General features: G+C 38.4%; 1 protein-coding gene across 2 annotated transcripts; it reads right to left on the bottom strand.

Annotated features, from left to right (window-relative positions):
• Positions 1-985: 985 nt before the first annotated feature.
• lnpk (lunapark, ER junction formation factor) lies at positions 986-20077 on the bottom strand. Of its 2 annotated transcripts, XM_088351133.1 has the most exons (16): positions 19953-20077; positions 19364-19419; positions 18361-18402; positions 17524-17574; positions 17310-17446; positions 16217-16275; positions 13668-13708; positions 13379-13462; positions 13251-13302; positions 12750-12860; positions 10829-10921; positions 10658-10763; positions 10410-10480; positions 8853-9020; positions 6293-6496; positions 986-5312 (listed from the first exon to the last, which is right to left on the bottom strand). In XM_088351133.1, the coding sequence occupies exons 2-15, from the start codon at positions 19388-19390 to the stop codon at positions 6309-6311; spliced, it is 1230 nt and encodes a 409-aa protein (XP_088207259.1). In that variant the 5' UTR covers positions 19391-19419; positions 19953-20077; the 3' UTR covers positions 986-5312; positions 6293-6308. The 2 variants fall into 2 exon arrangements, with proteins under 2 accessions (XP_088207259.1, XP_088207260.1); XM_088351134.1 differs by lacking the exon at positions 986-5312 and having other exon boundaries at positions 6340-6491.
• Positions 20078-20640: the final 563 nt, after the last annotated feature.

Genomic DNA, 20640 nt, shown 5'->3' with positions numbered 1-20640 from the left:
AAATCTAAAATTGTTCTGTATGTTACGTTTTTTATTTTTTAGATCTGCGAAAATTTTAATTTATATTTCATGTGTTTTGCAGGAATCCCCTACAAAACACATGACATTACGAATTATAAGATCATTTTTTTCATTGTTTAATTATTGATATCATTAAAAAAAAAAAAAAAAGAAATCTGAAGAGCTGTTTGCGAGCCAAAAGAGCCCAGCTCTTCACTAAGAAGATCTGGTTTTCTGCATAAAGCTGGTCAGTAGGGGGAGGTGGTGCTTCACAAGACAACACTATATTGACTGTGAGCAGGTGTGTCAGCGTCATTTTCACGTTTTGAGAATTTTATTGCATTGTTTATAAAGGTGCCAAGGCAGCAGGGTGGTTAGCGCGTAGAACCACCATGCAGAGGTCCACAGTTCAAGTCCGGCTACTGCAGACATGTTTGGAGTTTGCATGTTCTCCCTGCACTTGCTTGGGTTTCCTCCAGGCCCTCTAGTTTTCTCGCACATTCCAAAAACATGTCAGGTTAATTGGCCAGTCCAAATTGTTCCTTGGTGTAAACGAGCAAGTGTTTTGTCTGTCTGCGTGCCCTACGACTGGCTGGCAACCAGGTCAGGGTGTCCCCTGCCCACTGCCTGAAGATGGCTCTAGCACCCCCACGACCCTAGTGAGGATAAGAAGCGCAGAAATGGATGGATGAGTGGGGTCTACAATCAGACTGAAGAGAAACATGGCGATGGCAAAAATTTCGAGCATTCACCCAAGATGTAGGCATTACCCTGGCCTTGTGGACACAGTTTTAAAATTCAAGCATTTTCAAGCACAAGTTACGAACGCTGTTCATTGATATTTCACCCAAGTGTTACACGTAAATCTGTTTCAGCACGAAATGGGGCTTTGGTGAATTCATATTTGACAGTGAAGTTAATGAGCCAACATTTTTCCTTTTCGTATAAAGTTCCAGTTGTCTGTGCAAAAACATTTTCAATAAACTTTTGTTTATTGCATTTTATTCTTGCAATAATAATGGGAAAAAAGAGCATTCATTTGACAGTTGAAAAACATTTATTACAGCTTAAAAACCAGCACAGAGGGTGAAAAAATGTAAGGACACAACGACCAAAAAGCAAACAAGTTTTAGGCTATTTAAATATGAACACTTATTAAGTTCATAACCACAGTAATTATGCAAATAAGTTATAAAAGTAAACCTAGCAAAAACAGTTACCTGTAAAACAGCAAATCCCTGACCACATTTTACAGTACATTTATGTGCACTGGAAAAAATAATAATTGTCACATTTTTCTCAACTTTTTAATCCAACACTAGAAAACGTTGCTTGAGAGGTAAAAATACAAAACGCAAATCTAAGTGGATATGAAAAACAACGCAAACAAAAGTGAATCAAACAAAGGAAAGAAACTTGGAAAAAATTAAGTTACATTGCTACATAGAAGGCAGAGAACTTAGCTAATACTAAAGGAACCTAATCTTACACGATCAAAGTCCAGCCAAGCAAAAATATTAAGGAATTCAGTGCAAATGTAGTTGAGAAGTTGCAATTACTTTATTAAAACCGGACAAGCAGTGGTCAGTTTTACTTCTAGTCAACTAAGTGTATGATTTAAATACACTGGAGATCAAAATTAGAGAATTTACAAACATTTGAATAGCACTGAAAAAATGCCATCTTCACTGCTTACCTTTTCAGAAAATGGATAAGGCATTTCAACAAAAATAAAACTATTTTCCCTAAAATGCATTGATCAAAATTTAAGAGCACTCTTGGGTCCCTTCCATTTAATGGTGCTAATTACCTTGATAAGCTATCTACCCCTATTTTACTGGCATTCTACCTGCCAATTTCACTGATTTTGAAAGATGGTGGGCAGTTCCTAAGTGACTGAAAGCCTCCGGCAACAAGTTGTCCAGATGAAGACGAAATGGATGACCCAATGAGCCACAGCAAGATAAGTTGATCGTTCCAAATCTAATTTCAGGAATATTGAATCTACAAAACTACAAACTCATTCAAGCGTTTAGCGACACGTTGGAGAAAATCCGTGAAAGGTGAAGAAGGACGTGTCATGGTTTGGGGCAAGTTTTCTGCATCAGAAGTTGGGCCTAACCAGCTACATGGCTGAGTGAATTCAAACGAGTATTAGAACATTCTTCAACAGGACATTGGGCGTTGAAAGAAAGTAAGGAACAATCAGCCTGCAGCCTTCATGCAGGACAAAGCTCCACACAGCAAAATGGGTAAAGAATTTACTTAAAGGTGAAAACATTGAATTAATGGCATGGCCTGCCCAGAGTCCTGATCTCAACCCAGTGGAGAATCCTTGGTGACAAAGTTATCGTCAAGAAACCTACTGCAATCACCGAACTGTGGAGGAGGTTGGAAGAAAAATGAACCAGAATCACACCAGAGCAGTGTGAGATATTGTGCTTTTCCTTGGCCGCAGATGTGCTTAAGTCATTCGCAGCAGAGGCCTGTAAACTTCTTACTATATGCTGACTGTTGCCACCCTCAGAAAACATTTCCATGTCAAAGTCATTGTCATTTTCTAATTATGATCAGTACGTTAACAGATTTTTTTGGGGGTGTGTGAAATTCTTTTTGTCAGTTTGTAAAAAAAAATAAAAAAATGTTTTAGTTCCATGATATACAGGACTGTCTCAGAAAATTAGAATATTGTGATAAAGTTCTTTATTTTCTGTAATGCAATTAAAAAACAAAAATGTCATACATTCTGGATTCATTACACATTAACTGAACTATTTCAAGCCTTTTATTATTTTAATATTGCTGAATTTGGCTTACAGCTTAAGAAAACTCAAAAATCCTATCTCAAAATATTAGAATATCATGAAAAAGTATACAAGTAGGCTATTCAACTAATCACCTGAATCATCTAATTAACTCGAAACACCTTGCGAGGGTTTCCTGAGCCTTAAAAACACTCAGCTTGGTTCAGTAAACTAAATCACAAGTATGGGGAAGACTGCTGATCTGACTGCTGTCCAGAGGACCATCATTGATACCCTCCATCAGGAGGGTAAGACACAAAAAGAAATTTCTCAAAGAGCAGGCTGTTCACAGAGTGCAGTTTCAAAGCATATCCACAAAAAGTCTGTTGGAAGGGAAAAATGTGGCCGGAAACGCTGCACAACCAAGAGAGATGACCGCAGCCTTAACAAAATTGTGAAGAAGAGCCGCTTCCAGAATTTAGGGGAACTTCAAAGACAGTGGGCTGAAGCTGGAGTCCAGGTATCAAAAGCCACAGTTCACAGACGTGTCCGGGAAATGGGCTACAATAGCCGTATTCCCATGGTCAAGCCACTTCTGAACTCAAGACAACGGAAGAAGCGTCTGACTTGGGCTATGGAGAAGAAGCACTGGACAGTTGCAGAGTGGTCCAAAGTCCTCTTTTCAGACGAAAGCAAGTTTTGCATTTCATTTGGAAGTCAAGGCGCCAGAGTCTGGAGAAAGGCTGGAGAGGAGCAAAATCCAAGTTGCTTGAAATCCAGTGTGAAGTTCCCACAGTCAGCAATGGTTTGGGGAGCCAGGTCAGCTGCTGGTGTTGGTCCACTGTGTTTCATCAAGTCTAGAGTAAATGCAACTGTGTACCAAGAGATTTTAGAGCACTACATGCTTCCATCTGCTGAAAAGCTCTATGGAGATGAGGATTTCATTTTCCAGCATGATCTGGCACCTGCCCACAGTGCCAAAACCACCAGTAACTGGTGCACTGACCATGGCATCACTGTCCTTGATTGGCCTGCTAATTCCCCTGACCTGAACCCCATCGAGAATTTGTGGGGTATAGTTAAGAAGAAGATGAAAGACACCAGACCTACAAATGCAAATGAGCTGAAGGCCGCTATCGAAGCATCCTGGGCATCAATAACACCTCAGCAATGCCACAGGCTGATTGCCTCCATGCCACGCCGGATTGATGCAGTAATCCGTGCAAAAGGATTCCCAACCAAGTACTGAGTGCATCAATGGACATTTTCAAATGTTTGATTTAGTTTTGCTGTTATAAAATTATTTTTTTACTTGGTCTGAGGAAGTATTCTAATATTTTGAGATAGGATTTTTGAGTTTTTTTCAGCTGTAAGCCAAAATCAGCAATATTCAAATAATAAAAGGCTTGAAATAGTTCAGTTGATGTCTAATGAATCCAGAATGTATGACATTTTTGTTTTTTTAATTGCATTACAGAAAATAAAGAACTTTATCACAATATTCTAATTTTCTGAGACAGTCCTGTATACACAATAAAATGCCATTTAACTGTGAAACAGTAAAGATGGTATAAATTATTCCATTTTTTATAAGTTGTTCTCTAATTCTGATCTCCACTGTAGATTTATATGTCTCTCACACGCCAGACGCACAACTTTTTATTGTTCTAAAGTGGCGCTAAAAAAATGAACTATGTGTATGGGTATGTCTGATGCCATTGAACATTTTGAGTGATTGGAAATTGAAAAACATTTATAAATGGCCGAGTTATGACACTTTAAGCACATTCATTATGTCACCCAAAAACCCCACACAAATTTTCCTTAATTCTTGTATTTTTTTAAAATTTTCCTTCACACAGGGCCACCCTCGTAAAAGATTAAAAAAAAATAAGGGCTAATAATCGGTCATGCGCTGACTAGCATTTAGCTACTACATGATGTGGCAGCAAGTGTGATAAGTGTATTTGCTTTTTAATATTGGACAACTGCAAAGGAAATTGGATAGGAGGCCAGTTTGTTATTTTGACAGTTGTGCACTGTTGTTCATGGTTTAGACGATTATGAACCATTATGAACATCATTGTTACTACCGTCCAATCATGTTGCTCGCACCCTATAGGTCGGATCTGCTTTTGTAACCTGAGAGATTTAATAAGAAGAAAGGACTCGGGGAAGGACTTTTAGAAAAGGTAGGAATTTCTTATGAGGTTTGGCTCTCCCCTATTCTTTTGCCAAGTTCAAAATCTATTGAAGTCTTGTCTCCGTCGTTGAGTGTCTACAAAACTTTAAGAGCGCTGTATGGAATTTTGAACTTTTTTACTCGCAGCAGTCATTTCATGGCTTGTGTCTTCATGCAGTCTGTCAGCTTGCTCATGATGCATGTAGTCCACCTACTTAATGTGGACCACCCTGAACTGCTGTGCTAAAAGTAAGATAGGCGCGGTGGAAAACAAAACATAAAGGCTCTTTGAATTCAGTTGGGCATTGCTAATACATACTTAACAGAGAAACCATTTCATTTTCAACTTGTTTAAAGCCACATCAAATGATGCACCCCACCTTATACAGGGATGTGATTTGACCAAAGTGAAATTATCTGAAAATTAGCGGGGGGGGGGGGGGTGATTGCTAGCTGGGGGGGGGGGGGGGGGGGGGACCAGGTAGGACCAGGGCAGTAAAAAGTACAATAAGTATAGGCCCTACAGTAAAGTGTTGGTGTAATGTACACATGAAAATCTATTATTGTAATTGTTAAATATTTATGGCCATTTTTATTACGTTATAATATTTTCGAAAAAAATGGGAAAACTGTCAAATAAATTTGAAAAGTTTACCACCTACCTCAAAATTCACGACTCTATCAGCAACTGGTACAGGTTGTTGGGGTGGATCACGTCTCTTTATTACCGCTTCCGATTGTGATGTCAATAAGGGATGGAGGCCGTAAAGTTTTGGAGTTTTCGTTTGGGCACCGAAACTTCCAGCGATGGAATAATTTGTCGTTCTTGACTGGAGTTCTTTCACGTGTTTTTTGCTCTTTGCGTGACTTTCAAGAGCTTTGAAACCTCTCCCACCATAGTCGATGGTATCATGACACCAAATGCAAAGTGCTTTCCCGGCACGATCGATCTTCCGAATAAAGTCATTGAACAAATTCGTCACAGTCTTCTTTCCAACATTCGTAGATAATTCCTTCTCCAACCAGTCCCATCGAAACTTGTTTTTTACAATCTTATCAATTTCTTTAGCTCGCGGAGCATCTTTGCGTTCGATCACGGACATCTTTCTTTAAACACCCGGCAAAAACGTGTGAGAAATGAACAATGGCACACTCCTATAACAAGCGCGTTTATTGGTCAACACGAGACTTCAACCAATCGCAAGTACGTTTCATTTCAGTTACGGAAACACTCAAATGGCATGCTGTCGAGACGAAATCGTTTTTTTTTTACCAATTAAAACACCGGAAATTTTAAAATTTTATTTTTGGAGATAAAAAAAGCGGAATTCCGCGAATTAGCGGAAAAATCACATCCCTGCTTATAACTTCAAAGTGCTCAGCTATGACAGAGGAGTTGCTCGACCAGGGGCATCTTTGTCTATCTCCATGCTGTTGTCCTCTCCGGATTCCGCTTCCTCTTCTTTCTCTTGGACTAGTTCTTCACACTCCTCTTCTTCCTCCTCGGCACGGCTCTCGCACGTCAAGATTTCCGCATCAGATTGGTCACCTTCACCCTGCTCTTGCTTTTCTGAATAGAAGGTGATGGTCAAAAAGGTGCGCTTACTCGAAAATCACGGTGATCATAGTGCAGGTTGCCCCATTTGGAATACACCCATCTTGAAAAGGATTAAAGCACGGCGCACACATGGCACAGGGTTTGTACACCTTTTTCGTGGCCAATTTCAAGCACTTTCAAGGCCAATTTATCAAATTTCACCAGTACCATTAAAAGATAATCTGGTGTGAATCAATTCTGTTGTTTGAGGAGACTGAATTCTGCCTGCAGAAAAATAACCAGAAAATTTGATACATCCTAAGCCAAATATTAAACTAGCAGCTGAATGGGGAAGTTTCTGTGCTCTACTTCATTAGTGTTTGCTGCTGTTTGGTTCATGTGGTATCAGATTTTCTTGTTATTTCCCGTGACAGATACCACTTGATGACATCAAACTGTAGCACTATTGATTAATTAATGCCCGATTATTCCTTGTAAATTGATTACTGTGATATCAATGCACACACTCAAAAAAACTAATAACAAAACTGTTCCATATTAACAAAAGGTACCCTATTTTCACAACTTTAAGGCACATCTAAAAGCCTTTATTTTTTCAAAAGCGGACCATGCACCTTATAATACAGTGCGCCCTATATATGGATCAATATTGGGTCGCAAGGTCTCGCAACCGAGGCAAGCAGCCACCGACTAGATTTTCCCCCGTAGGCGAAGTAGTCCGCGTTGTATGCTGAGATATATATACACTGGCGTTTCATTTCCTAATCAATGTGTCAATCATCATTTGAATCGGTCACTATTGGCTAAACTTATTTGGAGGTAAAGGAGGCAGGTCCTTTTTAGCATTTACAGGCTCGCATAGGCTAAAGCGGGGCAAAATAAAGCCTGTAATTGGCCGAAAAAGATGTGAATCACACGATTGGTTGCTGTACAGCCTGGAGAAAACATTTGTTTTTTACTGTAGATATGGGGCTAAACAGACAGCTAGCAACAAGCAACGTTCATCGATGCAGATGCTTTTCGGCGGATTTCTTCTTTTATCTGACGGCAATAGTGTGTTTTGGAGTGTGTAAATATTTTATACGGTTGGATGTACTACACTCATGGATGTAAAAGGACCATGGTTGCGTATTATTATTGAACGTGATGGATGCAAGAATACTTTGGCGAGCTAACCTGGCTTTATATTTTCCCTGAATCTTGTTTCAGACTGATCTTGATGTTTCTGTGATGAGCCTTATTTCAAATTCAATTCAATTCAATTCAAAGTGTTTATTGTCATATACTCAGTAAAGAACCATGTTTCCCTGCACAATTAAATTCTTACTTTGCTGTCCACACAGTTGCTAGCGAAAAAGAAAGTAGAAACTAAGAAATGGTTAGCATTTCTTGATTCCCAAGAGTTTAACCTTCCGAATGGTATGTGGAACAACGCATTAGAGTGAATGGTGTCATCGTACAGGCAACGTGTCCGTACATGTCTAAGACATGTATTTGCTTCTTTGCAAGCCGTCGGAATTTTAAGGGGTTAATAAGTTTAACCGAACACCAAGGTAAGACCAAAGGCCAAATTGTTTAGGACTAATGTGCACCATTTAGTTTCTTCATTTTTCTGCATTGTTGTCGGCAGATTTCACGAGCATAGCCTTAGCATTGGTAGTTTGGTGTCATAACCTGTTCTGATTAGCCTTTCCTAATGTGCCGGATGACGTTTCACATGACAATGCAATACAAATAAATAAAATAGCAGTGGCATCATTTTGAAGCCAATTTTGTTATTTTTTTATTTTCCTTAATGCGTGGTCTGTTGCGTCAGACTCTAGCAAAACATCACATGGCAAGAATTTCAACCATTTATAAAGCACCTCACAGAAAATTCAAGCATTTTCCTGACCTTAAAAAAACACAACATTAAAATTTAAGCATTTTCAAGGATTGCAAGCACCCGTGAGTCCCTGCTGCCACCAACCTCATGGGGAATATGGTGTCAAAGCCTTTAGCTGCAGAAAGCCAATAGCACCGTGCCACTGCACGGCTGATACTGATTTCAACTATAATTCTAGTTTTTTGGATCACATGACCATTCAAAGTAGAATTTACTACAATTTGATAGTGATTACAATGATGAGCACATATTTACTCCTACGCCGAACCCTCCCAGTCAAGCAAACCATTTGCCTCTTCAGAAAATACAAAAATGTACAAAATAAAATAATAAATGAGAAGAACATTCTTTATTATGATAATGGGAACATTTTTAAAGGACAGCTTAAACTACACACCTCACCTTTACCTGCTGTAATTTGCTCTACTTAATTTAACCTTATTGACTAATCTTTGTTGGGTTAGGTTTTGTTTAAGCACTTACCTCCAGGGACCAGGCTCTCCTCTATGTCTGTGCCAGCGAGAGATGCTGATTTCGGGAACGCGACTTCGGCACGCAGTTTCCTCTCGTAACTGAACTCGGGTAGCTTGGGAGCCTGTGGACGCGTCTTTCGGGCAGGATTCAGGAAGTAGCAATATGCACAGCGGAAACCTAGCAAAAATGATGAGCAAAACAGAAAAATATTTATTATTGTATTTATTTATTCAGCTAGTATAAACCATAAACATGATATATACAAGAAATCATTTGGACACGCGAACCTCTCGACGTGACGCATCGCCTTCGATCAGCTCCGTTTTTTTAGACTGAACTGCTGTGTTGGGAATCATTAGGTGACCAAACCCCCCAATTCCAACCCTTAATGACGAGCGCCAAGCAGGGGGGCAATGAGTACCAATGTTGTAAGTCTTAAGTATGACTCGGCCAAGGCTTGAACCAGCGACCTCCCAGTCTCGGAGCAGGCGCCCTACCATCTAGGCTACAGAGCAGTTTTTTGTTTTATTTCTAAATTTTAAGAGAGGGTAGAATAGTGACAGGAAATTGACTTAAATCTACTCATCTTTGATGAAGTAATGTGGAAGGCACATAACATTAAAGTTACAACCTGCCGTTAATTCCAGACTACTGAGCGCACCTGACTTAAAATGCCGTGCGCAAATTTAATCAAGAAACTCAACTTTGTTATTGTACAGGGGGCACAGTATTTCAAGCTGCAGGCTAAACAGCCATAACAATGAACTTGTTCACATCCATTTTTCACATTAACAAAACAAAAAAATCAGCGGGGAAATATCTAGCAGGGCTGCACGATAAACTGTAATTGATATCCCGATGTGATGTGTTGTTATTGTGTAATCACAAGCCACTGCGTTTTTTTCAAGGATTTGTAGTTCCATGTTTGTGAGTGATGTAGTGCTTGTCCAACACATATAGAGAGGCAAGTTTTGACAACACTAGCAAATATAAGCAAGGCAAAGTTTGCATGCAGTGTGTGCCTGACTGTGATAGGCTGGTATATGTAATGACTTTGTTTTTATGTAGTAGTAGCAATACTTGGTCTCCTCCTTCTCTATCATTTTGTCATGCGTGCAAGGGATGGGAGAGCTTTCAGTCACATGGCTAAGCATGTTTGGTAGTGATTGTATGGGCTTCTGAATTTTAGTCAGTGCAGTACATTGAGTTTTTTTGTGATTTTGTCGCACTCCTGCGTCTGTTAATGCCAATTAACAGTCTGCAAAAGTATGTCTAAATCGCGGCACCATGTGTTACTTTGGCGGGGAGCGCCGTAGCATCAATGCTGGGCCCCGAAGGGCACCGCATCTGGGAAGATCCAAGGGAAGGGGCCAACGTGCATCCAAAACCGCCACAGACACTCTCACGGAAAAAATAAAAATAAATAAAAGAATAAGTTGCATCGTATTGTGAGCGGCAGTGTTTAAAATGAAGAAAAAAAGTAGCAGCTTATGCACAGTATGTTCTTGCTATCATTACCGGAAGAAAATCTAACAGTTACATATTCTTTGTGTTGTTTACACCTACCAAGATATTGAAACTCTTCTTTCAGGGCCATGCCGTTATGGGAGCAACACTGCTGACAAATTAATGCATATCTGAAGAAATGGAAAAGTTGATTCAAATTAGCTGACGACAACCAAACAAGTCAACAACTCTAGCCCTCAAGGGCTGCAACCAACGAAGCTAACTTTGGATACAATAGGTTTTTAAAAAAAAAAGAAGTGTAACACTAGTAGGATCTAAATAATACACAATATCCCTTTAAATAATACCTGTTCTGTGGTCCATCCCCCACTAGGTACTCAACAACGCGGTCCAACGCCCCCCTCTCTCTAGGCAGAATTGGTCTGGCCAAGGGAGGACCTGGAGGATGCAGGGCTGAACAGAATTTTACATTACATAATGAAAGCCTTTTCCAAGCTATAACAGTCATTTCAGCTCACCTACACCAGGAATTGGGGACATGAGGGTTCTGGCTACTCCCCCCTGGTGGACGGCAGCTGATGGAATGGGTCTCTCGGGTGGTCCACCTGGAGCTAAGAGGTGGACATGTTCTGATTGAAGAGACTGTGGGGTTTCAATTAAGTGTGAATGGACTCCTAGCAGCCTGTAACATTAACGCTTACATAAACTAGACTTCAAGGAATGTTCAATTTAATTCCTTAATTTTATTTCAAATGGGCTAACTCAGCGATTGGGAAATTTAAAGAGCCATGAAGCAAAATATTTACATTGGTTTTTTAAAGAGCCACACCACATATTATAAGACACATTTCAACAGAATCAACAAACCCGCTCTCCAGACAAAAGCTAATTCGACAGCTTTTATTTCATTGTTTCACGTTTGGTGATTTTATAAAATCTATGAAAATATAATAACAATAATAATGACGGCGCCTGTGTCCCATATCCAATACCAATTAAAACGCGTCTCTCACTTGCAGTAACTTAAAATTGTTGAGGCTTACTTTGAGATTTTCATTCATTGTTGTAAATAATGGTTACAAAATCGAAATGTCACAAAATATTGTAAATGAGAAGGATACGTATGTTTACAGTAGTGATGTGCTCTAAAGCGTGTGCTAACTAACTATATATGCTAGGGTTAGAGTTAGGGTTGATTGTTTTTTCTATGGGTTTGAATCATAAAGTGTCTAGACATTGAACAGACATTGTTTAATGAGTGTCTGTATAAAGGGTTCCTTCGAGGCAAAGCGGTCTCTTGGTGTAGTTGAAACTTTGCCTTACGAATAAACTGCTAATTGTGTTGCCTCGGCTTCGCATCCTCTAAAATTGGCAAGTCAAAGAGAAAATAATTTTGGCTCTCATTTAATCTCCGAGCCAGATGTACTGATGAAGAGCCATATCTGGCTCGTGAGCCATACATTTCTGACACCTAGGCTAGATAGATACTGTTACTGGTTTTGAGAAAGTTTAAGTGCATGCTGAAGGATTTTATATTTTATACAAATTACATTTGTTGAATGCAATGAAGATTTTCACAGAAGGCTTAAAAGTCAATGACAGGTCGCGCCGTTCCGAATGTGAATGTTTTGTTTAGTTCTGTTGAAAACAGGACTCGGATGGAGATGGCAAGACGCAGAAGGACGTCAGGCAAGATAAGCTCTGCTTAGTTATTTAGACATTGCGACGCCCTTCAGCGAGGAGTCGGCACGCCCATGGAAGGAGTCGGCCCGCCCCATGCGAGGAGCCAGCACGCCCATGGGAGGAGCCGGCACGCCAGCTTGTGAAAAGACGTGGGCAGAAGAACTTCAGGAGTTCAGAGGAGATCGAGGGACAATCAAGAGGAAGGCCCGACAAAGGGCGACACTTATTTAGCCAATTCGATGGAATTCACTTAGTTAAATACTTTAAGAAATTAACTGTGGAAATGCCAACCTCGTGTTCATTTTTCCAGAAAGAAACAAGCTTGCATTGTTAGGCGAATGTAAGTTGTGTTTGGTTAATGGAGTCAGATAACTAATTCGAACAATTTGGTAAACGATACATTTTTTAATAGTTTATTTCCTAACAATGCATACAGGACGGTCTCAGAAAATTAGAATATTGTGATAAAGTTCTTTATTTTCTGTAATGCAATTAAAAAAACAAAAATGTCATACATTCTGGATTCATTACACATCAACTGAACTATTTCAAGCCTTTTATTATTTTAATATTGCTGAATTTGGCTTACAGCTTAAGAAAACTCAAAAATCCTATCTCAAAATATTAGAATACTTCCTCAGACCAAGTAAAAAAAATAATTTTATAACAGCAAAACTAAATCAAACATTTGAAAATGTCCATTGATGCACTCATGGTCAAGCCACTTCTGAACTAATTTTCTTCCTGTATCCTCACCTAAAGGTGAGGCCCCAGGGCCCAGCATGGGTCGAGCTCCAATTGGGGGTGTCATCATCATGGCAGTTGGAGTATTCGGGGAACTGACAGCCACCCCACGTTGGCGAATGTCTGAAAATAAAATGTTGTGATGTATTTAATAGGAAATGAGGAGGAAAAAAGCATAATGATAGAACTTGGTCAATTGATGGAACTATAAATCAATAACATGTAAGGAATATAAAATAAACATTTCTTCTTAGGAATTTAGCATATATAGTTAGTATTAGTTTTCATTTCTTGGATATTTATTTGATTATGTGGAATAACATTTACTGTAAACTACAACAACTTACTTATCAGGTTTTGAATTGTCTGTGCATACAAATAACAGAGCTAATGTCTTTTCTTTTTCTATATAATTCACTCGCTACTTCTTCCAGGTCACTGCTATGAAATCCTATGTTTGCCCCAAATGTAAGATGGGATGCATCATTTTTTTTAAAAACACGAGTCAGTTACCTTGTCCATGCCTGGGAAAAATCTGAGGTCGGACCGGAGTAGACTCCAGCTCCTACACAATCCAAATATCAATGGAAAAAATCTGTTCCGATTCAAACATAATGAGAGGGATGGGGTGGATTACTCACAGATTTCTTCTTTTCTTCAGGATCAAAGCGCTCCAGGATGGGTTTGGCATTTTTGTACGTCTCTGTTTCCATCACTTCTTCTAACTGCAGAATTCGAAGAAAGAAAAAAACTCGCATTCCAAATAGTGAAACAATTGAGAGAAAAAAAAACAGCAACACTTGTTAAGAATTCTAAGCGAGGGGACGCAAATGTCTTTAGGACATGTCCAGGTAAATGTAGACAAGACAGGTACATTAAATTTATATATATATATATATATATATATATAAACTATTGACAGGAACTTACTATTTTTTTCTTGGTAAGCTTTAACTCTTCCAGAATGTCACCTGGAAAAAAAAAACGTGCTCTCAACACATAAATATATACACTGAACCATAGTTTATCGAGGAAATAGGTAAAAAAGAACCCATAATCGGCGAATCCATGAGGTAGAAACTTTTAATTGTTTTTTTAAATATTATATCATCAACATTGTAACCAGATGACAGGGCCAAGAAATCCTTGCTCAAATAAAATAATAATACGATACTGTGGCATGCTCAAAAAAAAACCCTAAACCAAAAAGCTATATATCATCTATTTCTTACTTTGTAGGAGCTGGAGTCTATTCCATGTTAACATATTGTGCTGACATATGGTGAAACATTAATTCCACAACCTTAAATCATCTACTCAGGATAAAGTAAAATAGCAATCAGAATCTTTTTAAATAATAGTTATAGAGCACATATACAATACATAACCTATTTATAGAGGCTAAATTTCTCAAGTTACACGATTGGATCGGATATCAAACTGTTTAGATGTATAGAGTTGGAAATGGAAGCTTCTCCTGTATGATGATGAGATGTGATTCAAATTACATATAAAACCTTATTATAATAATCTAGTTACATGATTTCATTATATGAAAAGTGTTTAGAAAGTCCGTCCAGGCCTTTTTTCCTTCCGTTTTGTCATTTGTTTATCAAAGTTGTTGATTTTGAATTCATTGAAACCTTGTATTTGATGAGCAGTGGGAAAAAAGTCAATCTATCAATCAAAAAGTACTATACCTGTAAACATTTCATTTTTTTACTAATACTAACACTCTTAGAGGCTGTTTAGCCAATCAAAATACAGAACACAATGTATGATGAACATTTGTGAAGCAGCAATACCATGAAAGGTGATCCAAGTTATAGCAAGAGATTACTGTATATACAGTGGGGCAAATAAGTATTTAGTCAACCACTAATCGGGCTAGTTCTCCCACTTGAAACTATTAGAGGGCTGTAATTGTCAACATGAGTAAACCTTGACCATGAAAGACAGAATGTGAAAAAAAAAACATAAAATCAAATTGTTTTTCAAAGATTTTTCTTGCAAATCATGGTGGAAATAAGTATTTGGTGAGAACCAGAAGGTAATCGCAATACTTTATAATGCACCCTTTGTTGGCAATAACGGAGGCCAAACCTTTTCTATAACTTTCAAAAGCTTTTCACACACTGTTGCGGGTATTTTGGCCATTACTCCAAGCAGATCTTCTCTAGAGCAGTGATGTTTTAGGGCGGTGGTTGGGCAACACAGACGTTAAACTTCCTCCACAAAATTTCTATGGGGTTAAGATCTGGAGACTGGCTAGGCAACTCCAGGACCTTTAAATGGCTCTAATTTGTTGCCCCGGCTGTGCGTTTGGGATCATTGTCATGCTGAAAGACCAGCTACATCTCATCTTCAATGCCCTTACTGATGGAAGGAGATTTTCACTCAAAATCTCTCAATACATGGCCGGAATTATCTTTTCCTTTACACGGAGCAGTTGTACTGGTCCCTTTGCAGAAAAACAGCCCCCAAAGCATGAGGTTTCCACCCCCATGCTTCACAGTGGGGATGGTGTTCTTCGGATGAAGTTAAGTATTCTTTTTCCTTCAAACACGAGAACCTGTTTCTACAGAGTTATATTTGGGGTTATCTGACCATAACACATTCTGCAGGTTCTCTTCTGGATCATCCAAATGCTCTCTAGTGAACCACAGACGGGCCTAGACGTGTATTAGTGGTACTGATGGACTTGTACAATGTGTTATTGATAGGAGCCTTTGCAACTATGGTCACAGCTCTCTGTAGGTCAAGTCAAGTTATGTTTATTTGGATAGCCCTTAGTCACAAGAAGTCTCAAAGGGGTCTACATACTACTTTTACACCCCCGATGAATCGATAGTGAGACGCTGGGATTAGCACTGGGAAAAACTAGAGCAATGTAAAAAGACAAAAAACCTTTCAGAGGTAATAAAAGCAAGTGGCCCGACCTGAAAAATATACTTGAAGACTAGGTGAACACACCGAGAGCAGATAGCCAAGGTGTTTCCACTGTGCAGATCAAACTGAAGGCAAAAACAGTCGCCACAAAAAAGTAAATTCTGGACTTCAAGGGAAGGCCGCCATGGTGTCTGAGATTCATGTCATCTAAAAGAAGAACGGCTCTCAGTGACTTGATTGTTTTTTGTAACCGACCCTGTTAGTGCAGTGCTACCATGTTGCTGTTGTGGTATTGCTGTGAAGAAAAGTTAAAGTATATTATTAAAACTTTGAAGACTGTGTACCGTCTTTCTTTCTTAATATCTCATGTTTCAATGTGGGCACATGCGGCTTGTAGACAGGTGTGGCATACGAATGTACAAAATGTTATTTCCTATAAAAATGTACTGGGTGCGGCTTATTATCAGGTGCACTCTATAATCTAGAAATTACAGTATTCAAGTAAGAGAACTTGCACAATTGGTGGCTGGTTAAATACTTTTTTTGCCCCACTGTATAATGGAATATTGACTATTGAATAGTTTACTTACTGTTCCTCTGAGTACGTTTTGAGAAAAGAAAAATGAGCAACTTCCGGATTAACCACACCCTGTAGGAAAGGCAGATCTCTATTAGAGTGGACAAACGAGCAGTCTCTTAATTACGTTTGGAGCTGCAACAACTCATCGAAAAAAAAAAAACGATTAAAATTGATTATCAAATGGTTTGCCAACTAGTTAGATCATTGATACGTTCTATCAAGTGGTTTATGAGCCACAAAGTACGTAAATCAATGCAAACAAGAGTGCACACAATTCTGTTGAGTCGTAGTACGTCTTTGGTCTGGAAGAGAGCGCCGAAACGTTTTGAAAAAGAAGTTATATTACATTTCTTTAAATCCTAAATATTAAATATTGCAGCTATACAAACAAAATTGGCTTGAATGTTTCAACTTTTAGTGTTTGACTGTTTCATGAAACAAATTTAACAATTTTCATAGGAACAGAAAGTCATGCGGAAATACAGGAAAAATAAATCAGAAAATACGTAAGTAAAATAGTGTAAAAAGAAAAACGGTTTAACTCTAAAGATTGGACAGATTCTTAAGATTATATATAATTTTCATATTGGGATTTTTTTTTTATCATATCCAAAGATTCAACAAGAGAATTGTTGAGATAATTTCCCAAAGTGGGTTTACATTTTGGATACTTTTCTTTTTGATAAAAAAAAGTTGCTTCAATAAAATGAAATGCATTGCTCTTTTTTTGTTTTGTTTTTAAAGTCCAAAAATAAAATGATCTTTGGGTAAGATGGTAGGAAAAGGGCATTACATATTTGCTGGGATATAGCATACATTTGTATGCATTTTGGTTTATTGTCAAGTTAATTGACCAACACTGGGATTCTTATATATACACTTTTATATGATATATTTTTATATGATAAAAGATTCTGTCGCTTTGTGCACTTTTTTTTCTATCCATTCAAAACTTCAATATTTAAATAAAGAGGAGGAAATTAAAATGTCTTAAGAAATCTGACTCATTGATTAATCAAAAAAATAATAATTGTATGATTCATCGATTAAGATAATAGATGTTAGTTGCAGCCCTAATTATGTTTGACTTTGCCTTTACTCACAGTACTGGGTAGACGAAAAGAGGCAGAGCCATGGCTAATCTGTAGAGCCATCGGTCAGGTAGGTAGAGGTAGTAAACCGCCAGACAGGTCACCAAGTAGAAGAGTGATGAATAGATGAGAAGTCGACCCAACCACAACTGCACAGAAGCAAAAACACTAATAACTGTCAAAGAAACATTGAACGCCTCCATTAGTGATTATTGATGTAGTTTACCTTTTGTAGTCGTTGGTTTTTTGCTCTAAACTCCTCCAGCTCCTTAATGTCCTACAAGTAGAAGTGCACTTGAAGTGGTAGTTTGGGGTAACACATTAAGATTAAAGTTTGACAACCCATTGTCTGATTGCAATTCACATTGACATGAGTGGCTTCAGGGACTAAACCAGTTTGACTCTGGGACCGGATCCAGACTTGCTGTTCTCAGGTGCTCCAAATCAGTTAAACAATGTCAACTTAAAACTTTAATACAGTAAATTTTACCATATTTTCAGTATTATGCTTTATCATTCAGTCAACTTTAGCATACTACTCCCATATTATAATCATGGATGAAAAGCTTAATTTTTTTCACAAAAATGTGAATTGCATTTATGGTTGGCATTGAATGCATTAAATTGTTTATTTTAACACTTGAGTGAATTCAGCTTTACACGTGAACAGACACACCGCCCTATTCAAATTCAAATGGGTGTTATGGTAAGTTTAAGTTTTGCTTCAATCGTCATACTGATTTGATATGAATACAAAATGAAATTAAAAGAAACATTTTCGCAGAGTGGAAAATAAAATTAGACTACGTCAGATAAAACTACTAGGCTGGACCTACTAAAGCTAAGAGTACATCCTTTATTGCACGTTAGCAGCCATAAGGAGCATTTGGTTTTGCATTTACTTAAAAATGTATTTATTTATTTATTTATTTATTTATGGCGGAACAGAATAGATCATCCAACTGGCAAGGTCGTCGTATGTTTGATATTCCTGGACTAAAATCAAATATCTGGTCATTTCTCTTGACAAAACTTGAGTGGAGGATGTAAAGTGAGTCAGCACCTTTTCCAAGTTCTCCAATTTCTCTAGTGTGGAAGGTTTTGTCTACAAAAAACACAAAGGCATATTATGCAGAAACAAAACCAATGCATCAAAAAAGTTATGTTTCGTTCAACAGGGTAGACTCCAAAGCGCTTAACTAGATATAAAGTGAGCCATGCATGCAAATACTGCAGTCAACGATAAAACCACTCGAATGTCGACAGGTTGGCACAGAAACACCGAAGGCGACGTCTTGCGCTCCGGGACATACCAGAGTTTGATTCCGGGATGTTTCAACGGGATTTGCTCACACTGTGTGTGACAAAAAGAGTGGCTCCCAAACCCTACCTTGTAAACCTAGATACAAACTAGCCAGATATCTCATTCTTCTTGGGAAGATTTTGGTGCTATGTATTGGTGGTGCTTATCATACAGCACCAAATTCTCTCCCACTTCAATAAACAAACTCACCAGAAAAACAGCAATTTTCGCACTTTTATTCTTCAAACAATCACCTTTTTGGTTCGGTCGGTGTGAACGGAGCAATCCTCAACAAACCGCAATCGTTTACATGCAGGAAACAGTCCAACTGGGATTGGAATACGGATTTTTGGACCATTCTAATTGAGTCGTTTACATGACTAGTGAACATTGAACCTTGTGACAACCTTGTATACATGACATTTGCGAGCAACCCAAGAAAAAGGAGCGAGAACTGGCGACGTTATTGTGAGAAATGATATTTTTCGCATTCATCCATTGACTTTAAATAAATCACGATTTATTATAATGGAGAAAGACGGAGAAAAAGAGATAAAGATGAAGAGACAGAGAGAAAAAGAGAGAGAGAGACAGAGAACGACGGCAAGGCACATGGCACATTTTTTAAGGTTATCAAATAAAGGACATGTCCCCTGCATCCGTGCCATAGCTACACCCTTGATATATAGCATATTCATGCATACATTATAGAGAAATCCATTCAAGATAAAATCGTGGCAAATAATTTAAAACGCTTTTTCACCTTCCATCGTGAGATCACGGCCCCCATTGCGTCCGGTCACCGATTCCTCTAGCTCTCTGTGAAAAAGACGCAGTGTTCATTCATCTATGGCAGTTAATTTCAGCGGTGCAATCTGTCCAAAAGGTGGCCATACAGCTCAACGACACTGCATTAAACCACACACCAAATACTTCCCAGGCCATTGAGGGAAAGTGAGGGGGACAATAATCGCACTTGTCAAGGGTTTAAGGACATCATAACTGAACAATACACAATTTTCGTGAACCTGCTAAGTTTAAATAGATTTTAGGCAGTAACGGTTGCAAGCGTTTACATTGAAATTTTGAGTAAATTTAATCTGAAATGAATAAAAAAACATATAGAATTATTCTTACCGAATCACTCAAAACAAATATTTATTAAAACAGCTACGAAAATTTACTAGCAAATAACATGTCCCGCCGCCGTGAACGATAGAAACTATAGAACAGCAGACATCTATTGGACATGTCTGTTTTGTCAATTTAGCAGTTTCTACCACACCAGTTTGCGTGTAGGCACAAGTTTAGCACGTTCTTAAGTACATTATGCTTTAAGACAGTTCACTTACATTCGTTGGTGTTGAAGAGCTTCTATTATTCAGTCATTTCGTCAACGAATAAGTTAGAGGATTCATTTATTTGAGTTTCTTTGAGTGGAGTGTTGCGCGGAGTGATGACGACACAGGAAGTGGGCTTGATCTAAAATGTCTTTGTAGGGTTTTTCTTCCCAGACCAACTTTTATCAGTCAAAAATAACATTTATGTAAGCCTATTTAAATATATACTCATCTTAAACCCGGACATCATCCATTGTCTAGATCCCCGGTTCTAAATCACAGAACGAGGATGGATTGAACGACGTTGCAGACGCAGACGATTGACGGAAATTAATTGTGGAAGTGGGTCACTACCCAAGACCATTTGCGTTGTAGTTTTCTTTCAAAATACGAATTTTAACTCCCAGACGTGGTAATTGTCAAATGAAGATAAATCAAATGCAGCAGCTCTATTCACCTATTTTTCTATTTATCTATGTTTAGTGTGGGCCATCACCAAACCTAAGAAAGCATGCAATATAGTAAAAATGTATATCTTACGACTTATTAGTTGCTGCTCATGTTATTGCAAGCGTAGACTGGAAAATAAATTCCAGGCCATGGAGATGACATGCAACAGGAAACTTCTAGGCATCATCTACTTCGCCCATGTAACAAACAAACACCATGAGAGGGCACATTGGACCCTACGAAGAACTGA

The sequence above is a fragment of the Urocampus carinirostris genome, chromosome 13 (genome assembly GCF_059441175.1).
Source record: "Urocampus carinirostris isolate Australia breed hairy pipefish chromosome 13, RoL_Ucar_1.0, whole genome shotgun sequence".
Taxonomy (NCBI): domain Eukaryota; kingdom Metazoa; phylum Chordata; class Actinopteri; order Syngnathiformes; family Syngnathidae; genus Urocampus; species Urocampus carinirostris.
This window is presented reverse-complemented; position numbering and strand designations above follow the sequence as displayed.

Bases quoted from the DNA above. Each gene is read 5' to 3' on its own strand.
- lnpk (XM_088351133.1), bottom strand. From the start codon at position 19,390: ATGGGGGCCGTGATCTCACGATGGAAG. The intron at 16,276-17,309 runs GTGAGTAAAGGC...CCTTTCCTACAG, and splicing joins CTTTTCGTCTACCCAGTACT to GGTGTGGTTAATCCGGAAGT. The intron at 10,764-10,828 runs GTGAGCTGAAAT...AATTCTGTTCAG, and splicing joins GTCCCCAATTCCTGGTGTAG to CCCTGCATCCTCCAGGTCCT.